General features: G+C 50.1%; 1 protein-coding gene across 3 annotated transcripts in view; it reads left to right on the forward strand.

Moving 5' to 3' along the window:
* JADE2 (jade family PHD finger 2) overlaps nt 1-14480 on the forward strand; it is a 74585-nt gene that overhangs the window by 46707 nt on the left and 13398 nt on the right. For all 3 annotated transcript variants that reach the window (XM_058815045.1, XM_058815044.1, XM_058815046.1), the window contains 4 exons: nt 849-1060; nt 5933-6100; nt 6615-6731; nt 12218-12679. In XM_058815045.1, coding sequence (XP_058671028.1) covers nt 849-1060; nt 5933-6100; nt 6615-6731; nt 12218-12679 — 959 coding nt within the window. The remainder of the gene's footprint in view (nt 1-848; nt 1061-5932; nt 6101-6614; nt 6732-12217; nt 12680-14480) is intronic.

Consider the following 14480-nt stretch of genomic DNA (forward strand, 5'->3'; position numbering starts at 1 on the left):
TCTGCCTCTAACCCTTCATGGAGAACCTCACCCCTGCTCCTGACAGATTTTCTTCCTTGCGTAGAGTGACCTCACATTGCATTTGTGGCACCAGGATCTTTGTGTGCAGGTGGGAGGCAGCACTTCTGGGGCAAGCCTTCTGTGTGGCACCATTTTGGGTGGTGTAGACAGGGCAGCAGCATGTCCTGTCTAAAGGCAGCTGGGTGTCTCTCTCCTAGAGGCTGCTGCTCTAAAAAACCTCTGCTGGTTATTGACCTCACACTCCTGGTTGTCTCTGTGGAGAAAGCTCTGGTAAAGCATCTCTACCACCTCTCTCCATTAAAGATCCTGGTGAGGGGGGAATAAAAGACCCACCTGGGTCTGACCTCCTGATTTCACTAAACCCAAACACAAAAATACCCCCCTCATTTATGCTCAGTTTCTGCCTTTGGCTTCAGTTTTATATTTCTGTTTAATTGGCCTTAAAATGGTCAATTTTCAGTTTTAACAATTAAAGCACTGACTTTGTGTTGCCAAAGCTTGTCTGAGCCCTCTCTGCAAAAAGCATCTTTGCACAACTTGTCTCCTTGAACATTTAAACTGTCAGCCCCAATTATCCGCATTGCTTCAGCTGAATGGGTTTCCCTCCTCTCAGCCAGCAGCAATATTTTGTTACTATGAAATACAAACTGCATCCTGAGGTAGGAGCAGCCTTTTCACCCTGGCTGTGGATTTGCTCTTGAGTTTCCATCTGAAATGCTCAGCCCCTGGTCAAACGCTGCCTGAAGGTGGATGGGCGCCTGTACTGGAGCTGCTTTGGTGGCTCTGCCTTCACTCTCTGCCTTCACTCTCTGCCTTGTGCCTTGCAGAAAAGCCTGAGCTGGACGAGCCCACCCTGGAGCGAGTGCTGGAGGAGCTGGAGACCATGTGCTATGAGAACATGAACATGGCCATCGAGACCGAGGAGGGCCTGGGCATCGAGTACGACGAGGACGTGGTGTGCGACGTGTGCCGCTCGCCCGAGGGGGAGGACGGCAACGAGATGGTGTTCTGTGACAAGTGCAATGTCTGTGTGCACCAGGTGAGCCTTGGGGGATGGATGGCACTGAGATGGTGTTCTGTGACAAGTGCAATGTCTGTGTGCACCAGGTGAGCCCTGGGGGCAGGATGGCACTGAGATGGTGTTCTGTGACAAGTGCAATGTTTGTGTGCACCAGGTGAGCCCTGGTGGATGGACAGTGCTGAGATGGTGAGGATGGCACTGAAATGGTGTTCTGCATGCACCAGGTGTGCCCTGGGGTGGAGCAGGGTGGCAGCACGTGGCTCTGCTCATCACGCTCTGGTACCCTCCTGTTGGAACGCAGGAAATTCCTTTGGCTGCCCTGGAGGGCTCAAGACCCTGCCCAGGGGACTCAGAGACCTTGGCACAGAGCCCAAGACCCCCCCTGTGCCTTTGATTTAGCCTTTGGAAAAAGCAATTACCAACCTTTATATGAAGAATTACAAGTCAAGAGAGTTTAAGTAGAATAATAGTTGATGATGAGGTGAAAAATATATTTTTTTGGGATTTTTTAGAATGGGGGTTCAGGAGGCAAGATGGACGAATCTGGGCCTGTCCAGCCTTTCTCCTTCTTCTTCTTGGCCTCCATCTTCTGCTGTGATGGTGGCACTTTTGGATTGGTTTAAGGTAGAAGCTCACTGTCTAACATAGGTGATAGGTATGGGGAAGTTATGGTAAATAATGTACACATAGTTTTTAGTATAAAATATAACACCACCCCAAGGGTGGCCAGTGTGCCTCAACCCAGCCTGCCAGACAGACCTGCAGTGGGTTGGAGAAAGAATGGTATCGATTTCTTAATAATAAACAACCTTGAGAATGAGAACAGAAGAATTCTGTCTCCTTCTTCGATGGCCAGGCTGGGAAAAGAGATTTTCTGATGTATCTTGGGATCACCGTGACCAGCAGAAGCCCTGAGACCTTCCTCCTCTGGGTTCCTCCCATCCCTTCCCCTGGGCTGCTGCAGACACCTGGTAAACTTTCCTTGTGGATCCCAAGTGCAGCTCCAGAGGAGTGGGGACAGCAGTGGGGTCTTGGATAGCTGGCAGACAGCAAATTTGCTTTTCTTACTTTCTTACCCCTATCTGGGAGTAAGAAAGTAGAAACTAACAGGAAGTTTTACCTTATCTCCTCTATCTTTGTATTTCCCAGCATTGCAATCTGAATTTGCTGAAACTTCTGAAAATGAAAGAGGTTGAAATTTTTACTGGCACAGTCTCCTGAAGGAGTGAGGGCTGCAGTGGCTGTCACTGCTTCAGTCAAGGAGTAATGAACTCTCAGGGAATGAGAAGGGCAAAAACACCTTGCAGCCAAAAGAGAAGGATCAGTTTCCACCACAAATAGTGGCTGAGGAAGCTGTGGGAAACCCCAGCCTTCATCAAGAAAGAGGAAAACCCAGGGACACCTTCACTATCTAGGTTGCTCCAAGTCCCATGGATTTAGGGCAGCCTGAGATTTGGGGCAACTTTCTTACCCCCAGCCATTTATAAGTGCCCACAGACACACTCAACCAGAGGATGAGGTGTCCCTTCCTTGTTGTTCTCTGGTCTCTGGGATATTTTATTTTATATCTCTTGTCCTTTAATATGCTTATTCTTCTTTACACCATTTATGGAACCCCAGTGGGATCTATAGCACATTCAGGTGACCAGCACTGTGTGCAAGGCTTGGCAGAGGGCTGGGTGGGATGTGGGTCTGCAGTCCTGTGCTCACCAGAGGGGTGGGCTTGCACAGGACCCCCAGCTTCCTCCTCCTCCCCCTCTGCTTTGTCTAGGGAGTGGTTGAACCTTCCAGCTCCATCAGTGCAGTCTCACATCGCAGGGTTTCTGTCCCAGCTTCCCCACTGTGTGAGCGTGGGATTTCATTTTATTTTGCTGCCTGGAGGAAAATAATTTTATTTTTAGAATTGAGTGCTAATGCTTCAGGCTCTTGCTGGAGGGAGTCTGTGGGCCTCCTGCTTTTGGGGAAACCTTGACAAGGGGAAGGCAGCCACGTGAGGGTCTCCTGGGTCTCTGTGGACCCAGGGAGGTTTTACTGGTTGTGCTTCAAGGGGAAGCTGTGTGGTGCTGGGATGGCAGCAGCAGCACCTGGGCTTCGCCCTCTGTGTGAACAGTTTTGGGTTTTTTAGTTCTAAAGAGAGCCATTTGCTCATCTTTTGGGCAGCTTTTCCATCAGTGCTTCCTGGAGGTGGGAGAGCACTGGAGATATCTATAGTTGCGGGTGGTGGGTGTTTTGTATGGTTTCCATCAGTGAATCAGATTCCACAAAATACCAGAATGATTCAGGGTTAGGTTCGAGGTATTTTTTTGTCTTGGGTTCTTTTTTAACAAGCCCAAGTGGCAGTGTCAGGCTGTGAGCTGCATGAGCCACAGCAGGGACTCAGGAGGAGCTGTGGCACCGTGTGGGCTCCACTTAAAGCAGCAGCCCCAGTGCTGCAGGAGGGGACACAGCAGCCTGGGCTTCGAGGCTGGTGAAAGAAAAGAGGGATTTTCAGTTGTTTTCAGGGAGCAAAGTGCAGCCCTAAGCCCTATGCCAGCCCATAAGCTGCCTGTGATTTAATCTCTGCCCCGATTTACACCCTAAGCCACGAAGTGCAGAGCCACAGTGCAGGGTGTTATATGGCACCATGGTTATCTAACTGCACCATGCCTTTGCCAGCACCACGTCCAAAACCTGCTGGGAATGATGCTTTCCTGTGGGCATATGGGTGCTGGTGCCATGGGTTTCACCAGAGCCCTGCCTGGTCCTCCTGCACCCCACTGGGAAGGGGCTCAGGGCACACAGTGTGGGTTATGGTACCTGGTGATATCTTTGTACTCCCTTCCTCTGCATAGCACAGGCCATGAGGCTTGCTATTAATTAATTCCTATGAAGTGAAGCTTTTGGAAAGCACGTGCAGTTGTCCTTTGAAAATTGTCAGCGAGGTGGAGCCATGCCCCCCACTGCTAAATCACAGTTCATTTGCTCTCACAGTGACAACATCACACTTGTGTTTAGCATGGGAATGAGCCACCTCCAGTTTCCAGCCACCATGCCATGGGCCTGTCATCACTGAATTCCCTTTCCCTGGTGTGGCACATGGCTGAGCCCACCCTCTGTTCCATGGACCACACCAAGCTTGTCTAGGGCTTGGCATCCTCCCTGGTTTTTTGACATCTCGTTCTCAGTGATGTTGCACCCCAAATAGATGCAGCAATAAAAATAGCTGTGCTGGTCCTGTTCAGCATTCCTCTGGCTTCATATTTCTGGAGCACCTTCTGCCTGCTGCTGGACTTGGAAGAGTGTGTTTAGCTGATAATGCTCCTTGTCTGGGACAGAAGACCTGTATTTGCTTCTCAGGAGCAGGATTGCACCTTCAGCTACTCTAAAATCACTGGAAATAAATAACCAAGATCAATGAGTCTTCTAGAGATGGTCATAATTCCTGCTTTCCCCTGGGTTTTGAGATGAGTCTGCCAGTTCATTCTGCTGCTAGTACATACTAGGCTGATTCCTGCCTGGTAATAAATCAGATTTTATAAAACTGTGTTCCAGAAATGATTTATCTATCAGATTTGGAGGCACTGTGAAACACAGAGTTAAGTCTCTTTGAACCACGTAGACTCACAGCAATAATATTCCTCTCTTAATTCCTTGTTATCCCAATAATCTGTTCACAAAATGGCTTTTTCCACTTGGAAACCACTGTCAATTTGTGATTTGGGGCAACCTCAAGTCATGTTGTAGTCTTCTGGGCCAGTAGAGACTGATGATGTACTTTTGCCAAGCTCACACATCTCCATGTGCCCTCTCTGTTCCTGTCCCCACCCACAGCACTGGTACTTGCTGTGACAGTGACCTGCAGCAGCAGGACAAAAAGCTGCTCTGCTCTTTTTGGGGTAAACTTCAAGAAGTGGAGATGAGGAATGCCTGGGCTCAATTTACAGCTACCAGTGCTGGGGGTCCTTGTCAGCCCTGGCTGCTTGCCTTCTGCAGGGATGTCAGAGCAGCCAGATGTAGAATTAATTACATCTCCTCGCTTTAAATAGGGCCACAGCCCTGTGTTAGTGCCCAAGGCAGTGTCGCCCTCTGAAAACCCTTTAAGTGTGAGTTATCAGGACCTGCCAGTTAAAAACTGTCTAGTTTTAGCAGTAGCTGTTTAATACAGTCATAAATCATGGTGAAAGTGGGAAGTATTTATCATTATGTGATATAGCTTATCATTTGGCTCTTCCCCAAGCATAGAAGAGAAATATTTATGAAGCACTTTGGCTTCTCGGTGTCCTCCATTACCACAGCAGGTCAGGGAGCTCCAGGGAGCCCAAGTGCTTCAGTTCTCTCTCTCTTGGCTGGAGACTTGTCTGTGCCCCCTTTAGATATGTCATCCTTGAGATTTATTATCCTTTTTGGTTCCTCCCATCTCATTTACATTCATTACTATTGACTTCCCCTTTTTGCCTTTCCTTATTTATTTTTGCTTCCCCTTTGGGCTGTGCTGGGTCTCTAACCAGTGTGGTCAACTTTCTCAATCTTGGGCTTGTGGCTTTTCAGCCCTCAGTGACCTCAGAAGATTTCTGTGCACAGCGTTTCTGACTTTTCCCAGTCATCATGGGTCAGGAACAGGCAGGACATGGGCAGATGTCTGTGGTGGGGGCTCTGCCCACCCCCAGCCTGGAGCCAGGTTGTGCTTGGCATGGTGCACAGCACATTTTTATACTTAGCTTTTAATTAACACCCAGGACACACTGATCCAGCAGGAGCATCCATGTGAAAACAGGGAAGGTGGTAAGGAAGAACTTCAGCTCCCTGTCTGCTGTTTGTTGGGATGCAGCAGGAGAAAGGTGGGAGGGAGGAGGTTTGGGAGGATGTTCATTCTGGGCTGCTGGATTAACCCTGTCCCTCCTGTCCCCACAGGCGTGCTATGGCATCCTGAAGGTGCCCATTGGCAGCTGGCTGTGCAGGACCTGTGCCCTCGGTGTCCAGCCCAAGTGTCTGCTGTGCCCCAAGAGGGGCGGAGCGCTGAAGCCCACCCGCAGCGGGACGAAATGGGTCCATGTTAGCTGTGCCTTATGGATACCTGAAGTAAGGGCTTTGCCAGCCTCCTCCTGGCACCTGGGTGGGCTCAGGGAGGTCTCAGGTCTTGGCCCAGGGGCTTCTTTAGCTGTGTAAATAACAAATGTGTAAATTACAAATGCGGTTTGGCTGTGCCGGAGTCACAACACAGGGCACAGGGCAGTTATCGTGTGTTTAATTAGCAGCCAAGGAGCTGCTAATTAAAGGAGAGCAGAGAATTGGGCTGCAAGGCCACAGAGGGAGGGGCATACCTTTGAGCAGGGTAAAGCTAATTTCATGTGCCCATCTGAGATACACCTCAGATGAGGAATTCTGGCAGAGGAAAAGGCAACATAAATTTTTCTTTCTTTGTCATCCAGATTTGTTTCTGGTTTTGGGGGGTTTGGGTTTTTTCCAAATTACAGCTGACCCTGAAGAATAAGAAATATAATCCATCCCTCATTCAGACTGCCACTGACACCCCCTTGTAGGAGATTTTGGACCATATCCAGTATTTACAACTTGTGTTCTGTCTTGTGGCCAGGTTAGCATTGGATGTCCTGAAAAAATGGAACCCATTACGAAGATCTCACATATCCCAGCAAGCAGGTGGGCTTTGTCCTGCAGCCTCTGCAAGGAGTGCACTGGGACATGCATCCAGGTATGTAACTTGGCACAGGAGAAGCTCAGAGCTCTGGGGTTGTACCTGTGTTAGCCACTGGAGAGTCTTGAGATGCTGAAGGACAAGGTCTGAATGACTCTTATTTCTGTTCTGAGTAAACCTAATGACAAGAGCCTGTCAGGCATCATCAGATGTTGTTTGCAATCATTTAATGCACTGAGTGCTAGAAACCTAGATTAACTTTATTTGCATAACACAGTGGTGTTGCTGTAGTGACACTAATTACTGGGACTGCAAATGACCTTGATTTAGATCAGAAACCTCCAGGAGAAGGGCTTTGTGAGGCTGCCAGGAAAGTGAGATGCTCATGGGATTCATAACACAAGTATTTCACAAACCTCAGCGGGTCAGCCTTTCAGTTGTGGGGATATCAGGGTGCACCAGGGTTGGATACTCCTCACTGACCTCCTGGCTGGGCAAATAAAGTACTTACATGTGTTACATTTCCACATTTTCTGATGTGCCACAACTAAACAAACCACTGCAGATACCTGATTGCCTGCCTTGTCCACAACAGGAGAGGCAGAAATTTGGTTTTCAGATGGAAAGCAGGGTTCTCCAGGCTTTTCTATTGCAGAAGTGGGACATAGCCTCCCAGATCATGATCTCTATTCTTGGGGAGCAGAGCAGGAGCTCCCATCCATGGTGCAGCACTCTTGGTGTGAGGGCATTTGGGGAGCCCTGCTGAACCCCATGATTCCCCCTCCTTCCCCCTGCTTGCCCAGTGTGATGTCTTGGTGGTCCCAGAGAGCAGCCATTAAGCTTTGAAAAATTGAGAGAAATGTAGGGATGTGTCCTGACCCCAAGGTATCAGCTCTGGTACCTCAGCAGGAGCTGCAGGTGGAAGTCAGTGTTTGCAGCAGTGACCATGGACCAGGAGCTGCTGGCTGGTGGCAGAAGGACAGCAGGGATAGGAGCCCTGCAATGCTGAGCTGTGTTTGTGCTGTCATCTTGGCTTTAATACCTTAAAGGCAGCTATTTAAAAGTAATCCCCATAGTTTGAAATGAAATCTCACAATACTTCTTTAAATCTGTCGCATTGACTCATTTTTTTTTTGATGGCTCTGGGTGCTTATTCACCCTGCCAGATGGAGATACTGTGTCAGAATGGCAACTGCTTTCAAAGAACAGAGGGGCAGGGAAGGAAGCAAACAGGCTTGGCAGCATCAAAAAGAATTCAGTGTCTCTCAGGCTTCATCCTCTTAGTGACATGGGAGCTGTGAGATCCTGAGAGCTGAATGGATTTGCATTAAAGGTCACCTGAGACAGAACAGGAGCCTTGCCTCATGTGCTGGCAGCTGATAGTTTGTAAGTTTTCATGAGATTGCCACTGGGGCATTTGCCAAGGCCACCCTGCCGTGTGCAGGATGGTTTTGCTTCAAGGAAAAGGGGGAGAAGTGACAAAAAAGCAGGCAGTGCCTTTATGTAAGGATTTATGGGGTAAATTAACACCCCTAGGTAAATAAATACTCTCTGTACTCATCCATGGTACAGAGCTCTGTTTTGAAAGCTTATGTTTATGGAGCATATTTTGTGGAGCATATTTTATGGACCATATTTTTGCTAGTGCCTGTTTATACAGGTGGGATCTACCCTTGTCAGCATTTTGGGTTTGTGACCCAGCTCTGAAAGGAGGATGTTGTTTTCTGCAAAAGCATTTTTTGGGTGGGTGTTTGTTCCTGGCAGCAGCAGTCAGGTGCTGCAGGTGGGCAGGTCTGTGGAAAGATGGAAGCTGCTTCCAGGAGAGGCTTTTCCAAGTGGCCAAGAGGGTTTTGTGAAGGTGAAGTCTGGGAGGCAGGCTGGAGGAGTAGAAGACTGTCATCCAAGCAGGGCATCTCAGAGGCAGCACTGCAGCTTGAGAAAACACCCACCTCAGCCACATTTGCAGAGACAAACAGGACAAGTCTTTGTAGGGACCTCTGTGTGTGGAGGTGTTTTTCCCCCATCCAAATTTGACCATCAAAAGGGAAAGAAACTCAGAGGAGCCTGAGAAAGGGCTCCCTGCTGCTGTCCATGCCTTTGCCCTTGCTGCTGCATGTGACTCAGCCCCTGCTCTCTGGTACAGAGCTGTGAGCCCAGTGCAGCTCAGTGTGATTGTGACTGAGCCTAAAGAACTGGCTGCTGTGCAGGGATGCAGCTCTGGAGACACCCCTTGCCTGAGTCCTGCTCAGGGGAAGTCATTACTTCATGGTGGTTCTTGTGGTCAGACATCAGGAGATGCCAGAGATCTCAGAATGCAGGAGGAATTTTCTTCTTTGCATTTCTGAGATGGAAAAGAGAGTGCCAGGAGCCAGGCTCTGGTGCAGCCTGAGTCCTGACCATGCTTTTTTGGGACTCCTCCTTGCTTGTCAGAGTGACTGGAGGAGCTCACCAAGGCAGCACAGAATGCCAGGGCTCTCTTGGTTGTTGGCAAGCTTCTCCAAATAAGACATCATCTTCCAGCTCTCTTTTTGCTGTCACTTTTTGGAGAAAAAGCCCTTGGAAATGTCCTTCATCACTCCCCCGTTCATCATCACTTCTCTGCCCACTGCCACCCCCTCCCATTAGGCAAGCAGTGCCCCTGGTGCTCATCCCCTGGGACAACTGGTGGTTCCCAAAGCTGTCTTCTGCCTGTAGTCCTGGAAAGGCAGCACATGGCACCAGGGATAAGAGCAGGGTGTGCTGCCCCAGCCCCATCCACCCTCTGCCCCTCATCCCCCAAGGAGTCTGAGGCTGAAATTGCCATTTTTAGCTGAGAAGCTCTACCAGGCTCCAGACCATCTGTGGTCACGAAAAATCACATGGTGGATTTTTAAGGATGCAGAAGTGTTGTGTGTGATGGCTTGGCCAGTGTTCAGCACCGGTAATTAATTTTTCCTTCCTGAGCTCCCCTCGCAGGTCTATTGGAGGAGCTGCTTCCTTCCCCTCAGCCCCAAACTGCAGCACAGCACCGCTGCAAGCTGCTGAACTTCTGTTTGAGTGACCTTGGCAACTCAAATCATCTCTATTTCTTCCCAGTAAGAATGATTTTAGGACTAATTAGGAGCCCATGTTAAATCTCTGGGGCAGTTTTTACCCTCTCTCTCTCTCTCAGAATTTTGTTTGGAAATGGATTTGCCTGGATAAGCAAAATGTGCTGAAGTGCTTGAATGAAAGGTGCAGTAAGATAATGAAGCACAATCAATAATGAAGCAGGGACTGCTCCAGTGTTTGAGCCTGGTTCATTCTGTGTGGCAGATCCCTCCCTCCTGCCACACGTGGCTCCGTTCCAGCGCCATTCTGGGGTGGATCAATATGTTTTTATTGTTAGTTTATCCAGGGTCCCTCAGTGACTGTAGCCAACCAGGTATCTTTCTTTGTTGCCCTGTCAGCTGAACTGCCTAATTATTTTCTGTTTGCATTTTGGGCACAGTTTCTGACAAGTGCTGCTTGCCATCTGTTGGAGTAGAGAGATCCAGGATGAGTGTCACTGGATTTGCTTTATTCCTGAGGTGGAGTGGTGGTCAATGCTGGTAGCAGGACACTGTCCTGGCAGAAGACATGGGCGTGTTGTTAATGCTGTTTTTAGCACCGATGGCAGAAACAGAAGGGAAGGGACAGCACTGTGTGTGCTTCAAAAGCCAGCATGTGATATACTGACTGCCCTGAGTAAATCTGGAAGCTGCAAGTCAGGCTGGGCTCCCTCTGTCCCTCCTTCGTTGCCAAAAATAAATACTTGGGAGCAGAGCTGGTGCTTCAGCTGCGTGTGGCTGTGACAGGGCTTGTCCCAGGGGAAGGGCAGGGTGGCAGGGCAGGCACCTTCTGCCCACTGTGGTGGTGAGTGCCCTGGGCTGGCACAGGGAGCATCTGTGGGTCCCTCACAGTGCCAGGCTCCAAGCGAGTGCCAGCAGCACAGCTGAAGGAGTTGATTTTGCAAGTTACCAGATATTTTTGTGAGCAATTTCCGACTGAAATTAGGACCAAATGGCCATTTTTAAACAGGATGAGCGTGGTGTTGGAGTTCATAATCCGCTTGTTTGTGGTACCTGTGGGAGTTGGTGCCCAGCATTGCTGCCCAGAGCCATGCTGGTACAGCCAGAGCTGCATCCAGCTCTTCCCACTGCTCTCTGAGGCTTTGGAGCAGGGCCTGGAGAGCTCTGGAAGTAAAGGATTTGGACAATGCTTGCCTAAGCTTTTCTTGGTCCTGGCAGCTTCTTGAGCGCCAGCAGACTCATAAAAAAAGTCAAAGGAAAATATCTAAAATCAGCAACGTCAAAAGTTCGCCCCCGGGTGCCTGAGCAGGATTCAGGGCTGATGGATGGGGTGATGATAAAAAGCTGTAAAATTTCTGTTCCTCAACTACTACCAGAATATATTTTTGAGATTTAAGGTGCAGCAGAGCCCCAGTAAAACTAAATGGTTTGTCATCAACATTCAGGAAATTTCACATGCCTCCACCTGGTCCTTCAGGCCACAAGTTCCTCTTCATCCCCCACAAGAACAATTCTTCTATTAACCCAAAGTAGTGCCTACAGTAATAGCCCACTTAAAAGGTCTAATTATTGCAGTTTAACTGGTCATTAGCAGCTGGAATAGACTGATTTCTTATGGATTATGGTTGAAATAATTACCTGACACTCTGAGCCATTAAAAACAGTTAATGAGTGGAGGGGGAAAAGGTGCTGACAGGGACATGGCACAGCACTGGCTGGTGGGAGTTCCTCTGTGGGACACCAGGCTAAGATTTGTTTCCTGTGGGATCCAAAGTAATTTTAGCCTGAGGTAAGTTCAGAAGATCATTAAAAAAATCGATTTGATGCAAGTTTGACAACATTGTAGCCAATGTACAAGTTCTAAAGCACTCATTTTCTGATGTTTTGCTTCAGTTACATTTTTCTTTCTTTTTTAAATGGAGCAAGTCAGAGGCTGTGTAATTTCCTGAGGAGGAAAGCATTTAGGAGCATTGGCTGCTCCTTAGATCCCGTGTTCACTCCTAAACCTTGCCATGTTCTGTATGCTTCCAGTAAAAATGGCATGCTGGCTTTAGATGTGGTAACAGAGTGGGAGTAGCTTGAGGGTGAAATACAGGTGAGCATTTCTCCATCAGGACAAATCCACTGACAGTCCTGGAGGATCCCATTGGCGCAAGCTGTTCTTTGGCTTTTGACATGTCTTGTTGGAAAAACCATTGGAAGGTTCTGGTTGTGGTAGGTGAGGGATGAGCAGGGCCCCTTACAGAGGTGGATTAAAGAAGGTTAGGTGGGAAAATGCCACCTCTTGAACCCTGAGGTTCTTCTGCTTGTGTTTGTGGTGTTGGGCTCCTGGGTCTGTGTGACCGGGGCAATAGCGGGGGTTCCTCCATCAGGAATTCCTGTTGTGGAGCATCCATCACTCCATGGCAGGTGTCACCCTGCTGCTGTCCCTGGGTTTGTGGCGTGCCCGTGTCACCTGGTGTGTTGGTGGGTGTCCCCTCATTGCTGTCCCTGAGCCCTGTCCCTCTGCCGCAGTGCTCCATGCCCGCCTGTGTCACCGCATTCCACGTCACCTGCGCCTTCGACCACAACCTGGACATGAGGACCATCCTTGCAGACAACGACGAGGTGAAGTTCAAGTCCTTCTGCCTTGAGCACAGCACCGGCGCCACCAAGTTGCCCGAGGAGGCACGGACAGAGCCCGACCAAGCCCAGCTGGACTTGGAGAAGGTCACGCTGCGGAAGCAGAAGCTCCAGCAGCTGGAGGAGGACTTCTATGAGCTCGTGAAGCCTTCAGAGGTGGCAGAGAACCTTGACTTGAGTGAATCACTGGTGGACTTTGTCTACCAGTACTGGAAGCTGAAGAGGAAAGCAAACTCCAACAAGCCGCTGCTGACACCAAAAACGGATGAAGTGGACAACTTGGCTCAGCAGGAGCAGGATGTTCTCTACCGACGCTTAAAGCTCTTCATGCACCTCAGGCAAGACCTGGAGAGGGTGAGTACAGCTTCTCCTTCAGTGCTGTGCCCCTGTGCCCATCAGGGCTGCTGGCACCCACAGGCAGCACAAGCCCTGCTCCCCTGGCTCAGTTTGACTCCCCTCACAGTTTTGTTCTTCCATCTTCATTCAAAAACTTAGCAGTGCTTGGTGTGTGCACATCATCACTGCCAAAACACTGACAATGATGGAATAAATTAGTGTTGGGCTCATCTGGGGGTTCAAAAGAACAAATGTGTGCAGGGAGAGGTGCCTTGGCAGGCTGGGTGGGTAGGAGGCAGATGATGCTGCAGCTTGTGCCCACTATACCTAAATAGTTTCATAAAATTATCCTGTGTTGTCCCTCAGGTGCTTTGCAGCAGCAGGGCTTGGGAACACATCATTATTTACTTACATTAAACATCAAAGATGAGTGAAAGCAGAGTGAGGGCAGGGCCAGTGGGACTGGACATGGCTGCCCTGCTGCAGCCAAAAGTGGGTCATCTCCTCAGGGAGCAGAGGCAGAGCCAGGCCAGAGGATGCAGCACCTGCAGCTCCCAGTGGTGCAGGACAGCCTGGAATCCTCCCAGCCAGAGCAGAGGAGGCAGCAGCCTCCACAGCAGCTTTTTGGGTGAGAGGGAGCATTGGTGGAGCAGCAGTGCCCCAGTGGTGCCAGAGCTCCCTGGGCTGGGCTGGCTGCCACCCCGTGCAGCTGCCTCTGGATTTGGCCGTCACGGCTGCACGAGGGCAGGAGCAGGGATGGGGCAGAGGCTGGAGAGGAGGAGCAGCTGGAAGGTGAGAAGCAGCAAGGGGAAGAGGCACAGGGGAAGAAGCAGCACACACAGAACCTGGGGTGAGCTGGCAGAGAAGGGACAGGTGCAGTGGTGCTGCTGCTGGGAGGCACATGGGTGTAGCACACTGCAGCAGTGGCACAGGGACAGGCAGGGCAGGGATGCCAAGCCTGGCATGCACAGCCCAGGCTCCTTCACTTCCTTTGCTTAATACCCAAGCCCTGCTGGTCCCCTCTCTCTGCTCCTGCCAGAGGGGTGAATCCACTGCCCTTGCCCAGGTCCCTGTTAGACCCCTCACTCACAGCTTAGGGAGCCTCTAGGAGCAAGGAAAGCAGGAGAACAGCATTGTTCTGACCTGGTGGATATGGTGCTGTGGTTTCCTGAGCTGAGGGTGCAGTAGGTGACATGCCCTTCCCTGGGAGGTGAAGGTGGTGGGGATGCTGGCCCTGCATGTCCCTGAGCCCTCCCTTCAATCTGCTGTGGGTCTGCAGCATAACTGACCCTGTGGGGAGAAGGGCAGTGTGGGTGGGCACTGTGTCCGTGTCCAGGTGGGGGTTCAGCTTTGGACCAGCCTGCCCTGGTCCCCTGCTGCACCCACTCCCGTGTGGATCCTGGAGCCAGAGAGCTTCTTCTGTGTAGAAATAGTTGGATTTGAACCTGTTGGTCTATTTTCTGTGATTCTGTGGGCTTTCATCCCTGTGGTCATCATTGCCATCCCTTTGCCAGTCTGCCCCCACTTTTGTTCCTGCCTTTGCTTACCACATTTCCATCTCTGTGCTGGGCTGGTGCCACCATTAGTGGGTCTCCAGCAACAGGTTGCATCTGACTGATGCAAGGGTGACAAGTTCAACTCACTTTTCCCCCTCATCTGCTCTATACTGTAAATCTGAACCAGGCTGCTTTGCCTCTTGCTGCTCCCTTTTGTTGCCAGCTTGGCTTTTCCAGCTGCACTGAACCACTGTGCATCCATGGGTACCATGCTTTGCTCACGGCAGCTTCTCTTTGATTTCTTTGTGTCAAAACTACGTGTT

This window comes from Ammospiza caudacuta, chromosome 16 (genome assembly GCF_027887145.1).
Source record: "Ammospiza caudacuta isolate bAmmCau1 chromosome 16, bAmmCau1.pri, whole genome shotgun sequence".
Classification (NCBI taxonomy): Eukaryota; Metazoa; Chordata; class Aves; order Passeriformes; family Passerellidae; genus Ammospiza; species Ammospiza caudacuta.